General features: G+C 55.1%; 1 protein-coding gene across 1 annotated transcript in view; it reads left to right on the forward strand.

The window, feature by feature from the left end:
* CCDC13 (coiled-coil domain containing 13) overlaps positions 1 to 12,812 on the forward strand; it is a 29,848-nt gene that overhangs the window by 14,183 nt on the left and 2,853 nt on the right. The window contains exons 7-13 of the mRNA XM_027088325.1: positions 513 to 674; positions 1,289 to 1,465; positions 3,573 to 3,779; positions 5,322 to 5,461; positions 5,948 to 6,031; positions 8,239 to 8,361; positions 12,444 to 12,598. Coding sequence (XP_026944126.1) covers positions 513 to 674; positions 1,289 to 1,465; positions 3,573 to 3,779; positions 5,322 to 5,461; positions 5,948 to 6,031; positions 8,239 to 8,361; positions 12,444 to 12,598 — 1,048 coding nt within the window. The remainder of the gene's footprint in view (positions 1 to 512; positions 675 to 1,288; positions 1,466 to 3,572; positions 3,780 to 5,321; positions 5,462 to 5,947; positions 6,032 to 8,238; positions 8,362 to 12,443; positions 12,599 to 12,812) is intronic.

Raw genomic sequence — 12,812 nt, forward strand, 5'->3', positions numbered from 1 at the left:
TCCACAGATGAGGGACCTGAGATTCAGAGAAGTTAAGTAATCTGTGCAGTCACACAGCCGGCGAGGCTTTGAACTGGTCTCCCCGCTTCCAAACCCTGCCTGCCCTCTGCAGCACCTCCTCCAAGTGGCCAGGAGCCCGTAGCCTCCCGAGGAGCCCGCCCGGGCTTGGGTGGCCTGTCAGCTCTTCCTGGTACTGAGACCTGCTATCCTTTCCCTCCCAAGTTCCTGGGGCTACACATCTGCTTCTTGGCCTCAGAGATAGGGTGATTTTTCTTATTTACTTTGAAGTCTCTCTTTTCCAAGCGAAACCTCCCTAGTGTCTCCCCTTGTTTTGCTCAGGATGCCACCGCAAGTCCCTCCCATCCGCCCCCCACCCCAGTCCCTCTCCTAGGGACCTCCACGTCCATCTGGAACCGTATTGTCCTCTGTCTGGTGGGGTCTCCTGTCACATCACAGGGCGGCCCCTCTGAGGGTCGAGTCTGACTGCAGACCTGTTGTGGAACCACCCTCAGGTTCGAGAGCTTGAGAAACAGCTGGGACAGACTCGGAGCCGGTCGGTAGAAACGGCCAGTGATGAGCTGTCTGTCTATCCCGATCCAAGGAAGCTGTCGGCACAGGAGAAAAATCTGCGGAGGATCCACAACCTGGAGAGGGAAAAGCAGGAAAGCTGGGAGGTAACGTGTGCCTGGAAGGGCGTCAGGGGCGCCTGGGGCCAGGAGACCACGACCACCCCTGTGAGGACTTGGAGGCTCTGGGGTTCGGGGTCACCTCTGTGCATGTTCCTCACGTCCTGTCCCTCCACCTTGAGCTGCCTGACGGGTTCCTCACCCAGAGCCCATTTCATGGACGTCGGGTGGCCGCATTCTGGCTGTTTTGGAGATGCTGGACCTGAAACCAGCTCTTGGTGGAATGAGGCACTTCGGTTTGAACCCTAGGCTTGGCGCTGTCCACCGAAGCATGGCTTTTCTCTTTTTGCCTCTCAGGCAGGGATTGAGGGTCCTCGGGAGGACGCACCCAGCGTTGGCCAGTGGGTTTCCTCTCGTGTCCGAGTCTGGCCCCTGTGTTCTCGGGCTGTCATCCATCTGGGTCACGTCCATCATGTGCTTGGGCTGCCTGACACCCCGGGAGGCCGAGGCTGGGAGTCAGGGCTCAGGCCCCACTGACTTGCCCTGTGACCTCAACAAGTCCCCTCCCAGCTCTGGCCTCACCAGCGAGTGAGAGCGAGGGCTCAGCCGTGGCCCGAGTCCCACTCAGCCCTGCAGCCCGTGACCGTGCCCTCTGGTTACAGAAACTTGCAGCGGAGCGGGATGCCCTCCAGAGAGAGCTCGAGGAGCTGAAAAAGAAGTTTGAGGGCGTGAGGTCCCGGAACAAGGTGCTGTCGAGCGAAGTGAAGACCCTCAGGAGTCAGATGGGGACCCTCGTGGAGAAGGGCCGGCATGACGACGAGCTCATCGACGCCCTCATGGTACAGCCACCTCTGGGACCCCTGCCCCACCCAGAGGCCTGTGACCCAGCCCCAGCTCCCCCGGAGCCCTCCCTCACCCCAAAATGCCACCTGCATAACCCGGGAGCTCATTGCCTCCACTGGGCCCAGCCCCGAAGCTTGGCTGCAAGTACGGGAGCAACTCAGAGGCTGCCCAAGGGCCAGTATAGGTCGTGTTATGTGAGGTTGATGAGGGGCACAAGGCACTGCACCTGTGGACCCCAAAGGAGAAAGAAGAGGATGAGGGGGCAGCAGATGGGATTACACCCTGGGATATTTCTCATGGAGGAACGGAAGGGACAACGGAGGGGGGCGTTGGTGCATATCCTTGTCTGTGTGACAGCATACAGCACCCCCGCTTCTGGGCACGTGGGGTGTGGTTTATAATGGTTAGTCACCAAGATAACCCTTAGGGACACATAATCCCATTCCACAGATGGGGAAACCAAGGCTCTAATTGGCTAGATAAGTCATCCAAGGCCACACAACTGAATTCAAACCAGATTTATCCGATCGTAAAACCTCCTGTGATTAACAAAGCCACACTGCTTTCCTGACCCTAGCCTGGCCTTTTCTCTCTGGGGCCTGAGCCACCCCAGGGTTTTGGTCTCTGAATTCCTAGCTGTGCCCAGAGGCCCCTGGGGTGGTCATGATTGGCTTGACGGTGGTGCAAGGGGGAACTGATGCTGGCTTAGGCATGCCTTGGTCCATAATAATTCACCAGGCAGTGTGGTGGGCAGGGCACAAAAGACCTGAAATCTGGGCCCCCTCTGTTCATACCTCACTGTGTGATTCTAGGCTAATTGCATCTCCTCTCTTAGCCTCAGGTCTCAGTTTTTATTTTATTTTTATAAATTTATTTATTTCATTTGTTTATTTTTGGCTGTGTTGGCTCTTCGTTGCTGTGCGCGGGCTTCTCATTGCGGTGGCTTCTCTTGTTGCGGAGCACGGGCTCTAGGCGCACGGGCTTCAGTAGTTGTGGCACTCAGGCTCAGTAGTTGTGGCTCGCAGGCTCAGTAGTTTTGGCGCATGGGCTTAGTTGCTCCGCAGCATGTGGGATCTTCCCGGACCAGGGCTCAAATCCGTGTCCCCTGCATTGGCAGGCGGATTCTCAACCACTGCGCCACCAGGGAAGCCTCAGCTCCCAGTTTTTTTTTGTTTTTTGTTTTTTTTTTAAATTATGACAAACTTATTATTTATTTATTTATTTATTTATTTTTTGCGGTACGTGGGCCTCACACTGCCGTGGCCTCTCCCGTTGCGGAGCACAGGCTCCGGACGCGCAGGCCCAGCGGCCATGGCTCACAGGCCCAGCCGCTCCGCAGCATGTGGGATCCTCCCGGACCGGGGCACGAACCCGTGTCCCCTGCGCTGGCAGGCGGACTCTCAACCACTGCGCCACCAGGGAAGCGCAGCTCCCAGTTTTTAAATAAGGTGTGGCCTGGATGTCCATTGACGTCCCTGGGGCCACTATTCTTTGTCACTGAAGGTGCATGGTGAGAGCTGCAAACAAGCCCTAGCCCTGCCATTCACCAGCAGTGTGTCCTGGGCTCTCTGGGCCTCCATTTCCTCCACAAAGAGGTGACGACAACGCCCTCACCTGTTCCAGGTCGCCAGTATGGTCCTTCCCAGCCCCCAGGCAGGAAGCCTCCACCCCAGAGGTCTCCTTGGGAGCATCTCCAGGGAGGGGGCCTCCATCAGGTGCTGAAGGATCCATGGTGAGGGGTCCAGGTACTGCCTTCAAAGGTGGTCTTCCAGCACCGTGGGGTAGGGCTTCTTTTTACCCACTGGCTGAAGGGCCACCATCTGAGCTGTTTTCTGTTGTCCCGAGAGCTGCTTAGATGTCCTTCTTAGCCTCTATCTCAGGGAGAAAGAAGTTGAGGACAGGAAAACCTGGTTGAACCCCGCCCTGAGGACAGGCAAGGTGTTCCTCCTGCTTCTCAGGGAAACACTAGCGTCCCACTGTTAGGTTCCCGAGGGAGCAGGGAAGGGGTGGGAGCTGCGGGTGGGAGGAGGTGGTCTTCTCTCGTGTCCTTCTTTACTCAGGGCCGTGGCTGACCCTCACCCACCCTCCCACTTGGCCCCGCAGGACCAGCTGAAGCAGCTACAGGAGATTCTGGGCAGCCTGAGTCTGCAGGAGGAGAAGATGCGAGCGTCCAAGCACCACTTGCACCAGCAGCTCAACAATGAGGCTCAGCAGAGCAGCAGCCTCGTGGCCCAGCTGCGGGCCACGGTGGCTGAGCGGGAGGCCAAGGTGCGGCAGCTGGAGGTGGAGATCGGGCAACTCAGTATGCAGGTGAGTAGGGCGCTGGCTCAGCCCAGCATCCATTCCCAAGTCCTGGCAAGTCCATCCAGTATCCAGAGAAACCTCAACCACCTCCGCTTCTCCCCACCTGCCTTCACTTGGGCTGCGCCACGTCCTACCTGGTCCCACTTTGGCCCCCTGCTTCCATCTGGCTCCCCGGCCCATTGTGCACACACCTTTCCTCTCGAAGGGACACACCAGATTGTCTCCCTGCTCCACATAAAACCTGTCTGTGGCTCCCCATCACTCTCCGCCTCACCCAGTCCTCAAGGGTTCGGGCTCCTGCCAGCTCACCCTCTCCCTCCCCAGCTGTGGCCTTCGTCCTCATGGTCCAAGATGGTGGCCACAGTGCCAGCCTTTACGTCCACATTCCAGGCAGTGGGATGGCAGAAGGGAAGCCACGCTCCTTCGTCCAGTTTGCAGGGCGCCATGTGACTAGCTCCTGCTGCCCCCCCAACCCTGAATCTTCTCTTCACTCCCCACTTTCCACAACTCTGGCCATGTGAATGCCATTTAGCTCCTCCATGGCCTTACTTTCTCCCTACCCTGGGCCTGTGCACATACCTGAAGCACACACCTTCCCTTTCCTCCCCCTCAGCCTTTAGATCTTATTAGTCAAGAGCTCCTCCAGGAAGTTCCAGGGCTCCCATTCTGGGTTACGTGCCCCTCCTGGGCACTCTCCTAACTCCCTGTACATTCCCAAGCCAAACTTTGGTCGTGCTGTGTGATCAATTTCCTGTTTTCTCCCCCAACCTCTCCTTGAGGGGGAAAAGACCATGGTGCCTGGCCCAAGACTGAGCCCACAGTAGTTGCTCAGTCAATGCTCGTCTAAGGAGTGAGCTCCCGAAGATGTTTTCCCTCGGCCGAGGCCTGGAAGGGACAGCATCTTCACCTCACCGCTGTCCTGGCTCCAGGCACACAAAAGAAGACTGATTCTCACCTCAGAGGCCCCCGGACAGCTGGGGCCAAGCGCTACCCACCAGACAAGCTGGCACACACTGAGAGTTTTCTCAGGATGGGCAGGGCTCGGGGGACAGGCCAGGTTGTTTGGGGCTCACGCCAACTGGCCCACCGTTGATGGCAGCCTGATCGCCTGCTGGGGGTCCTGCAGTGCTCCTCCTTCAGCCGGCCCCACCAGCCATCCGGAAGAGGGAGGGATGGGGGAAGGTCTGAGTGTCTCCAGCTGACAAAGGCCAGTGGCCTCAAGTCACACCTGGCATTCATCCATGTGGGTGGGGCTACCTAGAGAGGTGGGCCTGTCCCCATACTTCCCCCTGGGACCTGAATGTGGAACAACTTCCTGGCCCGGTCACCCTCCTTTGGCCATGAAGCTCCCTTTCTGAAGAGAGGCATTATTAGCTGTCATTATAATGCAAGGAGCGTCTTCACCGAACAGGCCTCGCTTTGCACTCCTGCAAAGAAGCCTCTTTCATATCTCCTGAAAGCCCCAAAATCCAGCCAAGGCCCCCTCCTGCCTTCTCCAGGCCTCTGAGCCAAAGCCCTGAGAAGGGAACCCACATCTGTTCCCTGCAGTATCTTCGGAATAAAGGAGTAGGCGAGGGGTCCAGTGGGCCCGAGGTCAACCCGGCCTCCGCCAAGTTCCCCGAGGACCCGGGCCTGACCAATTCCCCGGCCTCAGCAGGCGATCACGCTGGCAGGCTCGGATCTTCTCGGTAAGAAAAAGTGGGAGGGGGTGGAAAGTGAATAGTAATTATTCAGAAGAAAGGATGGGAAGCCACGGGTGCAATTTTACGATGCCTGTGGTGGTGTCCTCCCAAAGTGGGGCGGGGTTGCGGGGGGCTTCCGTCAGCCCTGCCTCTGCATGAAGGAGCCAGTTAGGTCCAGATAGTATTACTTCAAGAGCGTTTGGTTGTAGCTCCCTGTAAATTCCTCTCCCAGCTGGCCTCGAATCTCACCTGCTTCTAGGATTCTCAAACACACCTGTGTTGGATTGCTCGAGGCTCTGATGTCCCCAGCTCCTGTCTTGTTTTAAGCAAGCGAGGGTTCTGGAAAGGAGGGCAGCAAATCCACAGGGCTGCTGCAAGGGCCGGTGCTGGCCCCCTCCTCTGGCTCCCCAGTGCCCTGCTGGCCCCTGCTCCCCTCCCAGCTGGGCCCAGCCTGCCTGCCCGTGGTGATGTGCCCATTCCGCCTCCACACAGCTCCGTGACCAGCCTGGGCCACACACTGGTGGAATCTGCTCTCACATGGCCTTCCCTGCACAGTCCTCACGGGCCCTCACCCAGGTAGGAACCCAGGCCCCCCACCCCGGGCCCTCACAGGCCTTCCCATCCTTGACTGCTCAGTCAGTATTGCCATCCCATTACAAAGATGGGAAACCGAGGCCAGGCCAAGTCCAGGGACTCTTCCAAGGTTCCATAAGGACATGGAGGGTCAGGGAGGTCGAGTGCCTTATCCAACGTGATAGGGCAAGCGGCTTCAGAACTAGAGTCTCGGTCTAGTGTTCCTTCCTGCTACCACAGAGTTAACACGAGGAATCTTCCAGGGCCTGGAGCCCAGCACCTTCCCTTGCCTCCCCTTGCGCGTTGAGAGTCCATCTCTAGGGGAAGAATTTCACGTCATATGGGTTCCCACTTTAAGCCACTGATATCCCCTCAGCTCTCTGGCCCCCTCTTTGTTGACAGAATCAAGCCTTAGGGCTTAAATGGGCCCTTGTTCTTCCTGCCAGCTCACAGACAAAGGGTGGCTTTGTCCTGCCTCGGAGCCCTGTCCCGAGCCCCACCCACTGTCCACTGGAGCTGCGCTCCGGCTGTCAGCTGCTTCTCCCACCCCTCGGGCAGGTCAGTTCAGGTTCCGGTCGAGCCTCTGAGGGGCCCTCATCTCATGTTTGACTTGCTGTGTGGCTCCGGCAGATGGGTCCTCCTTGGGCTGCTATTCCCCAAGAAGTGCTGGGGATACTTCTGGCCTGACATTTGGTAGCACAGGTACCCGTGGGCCAAGGCCACCCCTGCAGATGCCCCAGCCAGTGGCCTGGGGTCACAAGGGCACTGGGAGAGAGGGGCCCAACGCTGAGCCTCAAGGGCCCATGCCACACTCTTCCAACACCACAAGGAAAACAGACAGGCTCTGTCACTCTGAGGTGGTTATCACAGTAGTAGAGGCAAGAAGATGGACAAGATGCCCCCAAGGTCCCTTCCAGGCTTATGTGGCCATGACCTTTGCACTCCACAGGGATACAGGAGCCGATGTGCCCTGGGCTGCCCAGACTGCTGGTTCTTAAGCTTGTTTCTTCCACCACACACAAATATTTACTAAACCCAACCGTGTGCGGGCCCCTGCCCTCACGGAGCCTACAGTGCTCTCCCGTCAGCGAAAGGACAGACGTTCACGGGGTGGGAATGACCCCAGAGAGTGTGTCTGTCAGGGCTGGCGTGGCGGCTCTGATGGGGTGCCTGGGAGGCAGGCGGGACAAGGAGATCAGCTCCTCCCCCAACACGTGAGATCACAGGGGTGACTGGCGTAGGGTTCCCCGCTGCGCTGTGCACGCAAATCAGCTGAGGATCTGCCGGGTTAGATGCAGGTTCTGATTCCGCAGGTCAGATCCTGAAGGAAGCGGGATCCTGCAGTTCCAACAAGCTCCCAGGTGATGCCACAGTCGCTGGCTCAAAGACCACACTGAGCGGCAGGGCCTTAGAGTGTATTTAGGAGCCGGAAAATGGAGGAGCCTGTAGTCCTCAGAGCCCATCTCAACCAACCCCTGTTTAGAGGGAGGACTGCGGCCCCACCCTCCCCATGTCCTGTGATTCTGGAAGAGCGAGTCAGCATCACCAGGGTCTCCCTGGGAAGGGTGAGGGCAGAGCAGAAAGTAGCTTGGCACTCACACATGGGCTCTGGGGGTTTGGGGTGGGGGGCAGAGCTCACCTTGGGTCCCAACCCCAGCCAGCAGGTAAGGCCCAGTGGTGAGGAGGGAACCGGTGATGGGCTGGATCAGGGCTAGAGAAAATTACAAAGCAAGTGTCCAGGGTCCAGGAAAGTGGACTGGGCTTGGGGCCATGCCAGGAGATACAGGAGGGCCAGGACAGGCTGACAGGGAGACAGAGGCTGGGCCTACCTGACACTGAGAAGGGTGGTCAGGTCTCAGGCCACACAGGTTCCCAGGGCACCCCCAGGTCCCCAAGAGCCAACTTCCATAGCCACCAGACTAATTCCAGGCCCCTACAGGGATTGGATGGACAAAGGTGCTGATGAAACTACAGCCCTGCTGGGGTCTGGCTCTGGAGCCAGCTAAGTGAGGTCTAGAGACTTCAGCAGGCCCAGGAACAGTAAACTGAGAAGAAGCCAATGGAAGGGGCCGGGAGGGGCTGGATTGGCTTCTTCCCTCTGGCACCCTCTGAGGACCCCTGAATGTCCTTCCAGCCCCTCCCACCACCATAGGGATAAGCATCTCTTCAGGTAACCCTTAAATGACCTCTGCCCGCACCTTGGTCCCCAGGTTCTCGGACTCCCCAGAACAAAAAGCCTGGCAGACACAGGTGACAGAGTTCAAAGCCCTGTGGCAGGCCGCTGAGGTGGAGCGTGACCGGCTCACCGAGTTCGTCACCGTTCTGCAGAAACGGTAACACCTGGCGCCAGGGATGCACTCTCACGGGCGTAGGTGGGCTGAGGGTGGGCAGCCTGGCCCAAGGGCATCCCTCTTGGACAGAGGCCAGGCCGCGTCCATGACTGGGTCCACCTCACTGGTGAGTCTGGCTCCCACAGTGTTGGCCCTGGGCATTCCCAGCCACATCTCACGTGACCCTCAAGTGCCCCTCTGTCTCGGGGACCCGTTGTCACACTTGTGGTTTGCCCTGTCCTACGTGCCCCCCATAGGACAGTTGCATGCAGGTGGCTGTGAGGTGGGCATCTCAAGGGAGGGACTCTCTGCAGTAGGTAAATCTCTCTGCAGTCGGCTCAACTCACCAGTAATGAAGATCTTGCACGAGCATGGCACGGCACTCGGTGTCACTGGCGGCTTTGGTGGGAAGAAGTCCCAGGCTAGACTGAGGTCTGGAATTACAAAGAGGAAGAGAGCCACTGATAGATGGGGAGCTGAGACTTCCCTGGTTGGGGGAGGAAAGTATGTGGCCCAAGGCAGTGGACCAGGGGGTTTGGTTTCCTCCAAGGGGTTGTTGACAGATTTCTATTCAGATAAATCAGTGTTCCTTGCTCAAGTGACCCTTTTGGCAAGAACTGTAGGTGCCCAGGCCAACACATGGCCCAACCATGTGACCTCCGCACTGAAAAATATCAAGGACCACACTGAATGTCTGCCTGAACAGGCCGTGTCACATGTCAGTCAGGGCTCTTTGGTGACAGACAATAGAAACCAATTCTGGCTAAATTAAGGGAAAGGAGAGAGTGGGAAGGTGCTGGCCGACTCCAAAGTACTGCCCTCCTTTGCAGGGCAGAAGAGGAGCCCAAGAAGATCCAGGGACCTTGGTAGCAGGAACCCTTGAGTGGTCCCTCCTGGGCCACTGGAACGATGTAGGCCCAGTGGCTTTCAGTTCTTGTGCCAGTGGTTTCTAGGAGAGAAGGTCTAGCTGGCCTGGGGTGGCTCACACGTCCAACCCTGGACACAGGCCAGGCACCCTGACCGGAAGGACCTCCAGGTGCTGACATAATGGAGGAGGGGTGGGAATTCCCTGGCTGTCCAGTGGTTAAGGCTCCGCACTTCCACTGCAGTGGGTGCGGGTTCGATCCCTGGTCAGGGAACTAAGATCCTGCATGCTGTGCAGCGCGGCCAAAAAAAAAAAAAAAAAAAAAAAAATGAAATGGAGGAGGGGCAGCTTGCCAAAGGGAAAGATGGAGTACAGTCACCAAAGGAGCTGGGGTGCTGGGATGGCCTCCCTAAGCAGTGAGGAGTGGCCAGCTTTGTTTTCTTTTCAGTAGAAAAGAGAGGATATGAATTGCAGACATGCTCAAGCAAATGAGAAAAAGTAACATTAATTCTTTTTCTGTCATTGAAATATAATGGAGAGCTTCCCTCCATTATATTATATGGTGCAGTGGTTAAGAATCTGCCTGCTAATGCAGGGGACACGGGTTCGAGCCCTGGTCTGGGAAGATCCCACATGCCGCAGAGCAACTAAGCCTGTGCACAACTACTGAGCCCGCACGCCACAACTACTGAACCCCGTGTGCCTAGAGCCCATGCTCCACAACAAGAGAAGCCACCGCAATGAGAAGCCCGTGCACCGCAATAAAGAGTGGGCCCCGCTCGCTGCAGCTAGAGAAAGCCTGTGCGCAGCAATGAAGACCCAATGCAGCTAAAAATAAATAAATTAATTTATTTAAAAAAAAAAATTAAATAAATAAAATTTTAAAAAATATATATAGTGGATAATACAAGCCTCTAACCTATCCAATGGAAGAAATATACCCAATTATGACTTTCTCTCTCAATTCCTTTGAGTTTCTTTTTTTTTTAATTTAACTTATTTAATTATTTATTTTGGCTGTGCTGGGTCTTCGTTGCGGTGCGGGGCTTCTCCAGTTGCGGTGCAGGCTTAGTTGCGGTATGTAGGATCTTAGTTCCCTGACCAGGTATCGAACCCCGGCCCCCTGCCTTGGGAGCGCAGAGTCTTAACCACTGGATCACCAGGGAAGTCCCTCCTTTGAGTTACACCTGAGTTTTGGGGCGGTGGATTTGTGCATCAACGTGACTTGGTCATCTACTGCTGCACCATCCCAAACCCAGTGGCCTCAAACACGATGGTTTATTCTTTCTTACCATTCTGTGGGTGGCCTAGGTAATTCTGTTTCACATCATGCCACCTGGATCACTCACATGCCCCGTTCAGCCAGCTCAGCGGGGGCACCTCCATTCTCCTGTACGTGGCCTCTCTCTCCGTGTGGTGCCTCATCTTCCAGGGCCTCTGGGATGAGGGTCGGGCAAGCAAGGCGCCTAGAACACAAAATTAAAGAGACACTCACTCTCAGAGTCATGCGTGTGTGATTCTCTCTCAGCTGATACCTAGAGCTTTGGGGGAACTGAATTTTATTTAATTTTCATTCGTTTTTCGTTTTTTTCATTAGTTTTTGATGGACCTTTAGGTTATTTTAGTCTTTTGCTTTTGCAAATACGTTTCAAGGAACACGCTTGAACGGGTTGTGTTAGTGGCTGTATACTATGCTGGCATACAGTTTTGTGTTGGTAGTTGTATTCTTTTCAAAATTGTTACCATTCTGTTCCCTCTTGACTCTTCACCAAGGTGGGAAGAACACTTCCTCCAACACTGCACGTACGTATCCAGGCTTCCACTCTGATTTGCATGTGTGTATGTACGTATGTAATCCTTTGCTTGGGTGAGATCTCTTGGGACAGTCCTGGCCTTCTAGCTGAGCCTTCAGTAGCACAGAAGTCTGAAATGCCATCCCTAACCACAAGAAGGACCTTAGCCCCAGCCTCAGTGAAAGTAATCAGATCCTTTAGTAAAATAACCAAATAACAAGTTCTTCAAGGCCCATGAGTTCATGACAGGCATATAGAGAATAATAATAATAATAACAAACAGAAAGCAATCACTAAATCCAGGAAAAGCAAGCAAATAAGAAAATGTAATCATGAGTATACTGCCTGTCTGAATAATCTTCCTAACGTAACCCCTTGTGGTAGACAGGATTTTGTCCTCAGTGCCCTTCACCCCACTCTTGTGCCTGTGAATACTTTATGTTATATGGTAAAAGAGACTCTGCAGATGTGATGATCGTTATGGACCCTGAAATAGGAAGATTATCCTGGATTACCAGGTGGGCCCAATCTAATCACTTGAGCCCTTAAAAGCAGAGAAATTTCTCCAGCCCGGGCCAGAGAGATGCTTCAGAAGAAGTTAGAGTCAAAGCATGAAAAGGGTATCTGGCTGGCTTTGAAGATGGAGGGGGCCAAGTAGCCTCTAAAAGATGAAAGTCACCCAGCTAACAACCAGCGGGAAACAGGGATTTCAGTCCTTCAGTTGGAACTGAATCCTTCCAACAACTTGGACGAGCCTAGAAGCAGATGCTCCCCTGGAAACTCCAGGTAAGAGCCCAGGTCAGCCAACACCTTGATTTTGGCTTGTGAAACCTGGAGCAGAGAAACCAACAGAACCTGCTGAACTTCTGACTTACAGAACCACGGAGCGATAAATCTGTGTTGTTTTAAGCTAAGTTTGTGGTAATTTGTTACAGCAGCAATAGAAAACGAATACACCACCTAACACTAATTGAGCCAAAAAATGGTAATATAACTACATCGGGAGGTGAAGAGGCGATTCTGTTTGGCAAGGAGAGAGTACTAAAATAAAACTAAGTTCTCATGTTGCCTGACAGGAAGTCAAAAGATTATATTTAAGACTTAAAAAATTAGCAGCATAAGCATCTGTAGAAATATGGCAGTAGTGGAAGAAACAGCTCAAAGCGGTAGAAGTGGTTGCTTCTGGAGAGCAGAAATTGGGAGTGAGGAGGGGTGGGGAGAGGCTGTGTGTTGTTTTGTTTTTGTTTTTTTTCATTTTAAGCCTTGGAGAGAACGATATGGTTTTAAATGCACATTCCTATATTACTGCAATAAAAATCAGGAAGAACGAGTCCCATGCCCACTGGTGTAAGCTGTGCCCACCTCTCTGACAGCCTGAGCAGGTGGGGTGCCAGGGCTTATGGCAGACCCTGCTCTCTCATCACCAGGGTGGAGGAGAGCAACAGCAAGCTTCTGGAGTCAGAGAGGAAGCTGCAGGAGGAGCGGCACCGCACCGCGGTGCTGGAGCAGCACCTGGAGAAGATGCGCCTGGAGCCTGGGAGGACGTCAGCTTCTCAGAGAGCAGCCCACAGGAGCAAAACAGGTGGGGCTGAGGTGGGGCCGGCCCGGGGTCACATTGGGCCCACGGTGCTCTGGGGCTCCTGGTTCTGACTCGGGGGCCAGGGGGGAGAGGACACACAGCAGCAGGGGCAGGCAAAGCTCCACCCTGACGGAGGGGCTGACCGGTGCTGCTGACTGGCTCCTCCCTCTTTCCTGAGCTCCTTACCTTTCAAGGGCAGGACCCTAAGGTTGCTTGT

The sequence above is a fragment of the Aethalodelphis obliquidens genome, unplaced genomic scaffold (assembly GCF_003676395.1).
Source record: "Aethalodelphis obliquidens isolate GAN/ISIS:26980383/991018 unplaced genomic scaffold, ASM367639v1 scaffold62, whole genome shotgun sequence".
NCBI lineage: Eukaryota > Metazoa > Chordata > Mammalia > Artiodactyla > Delphinidae > Aethalodelphis > Aethalodelphis obliquidens.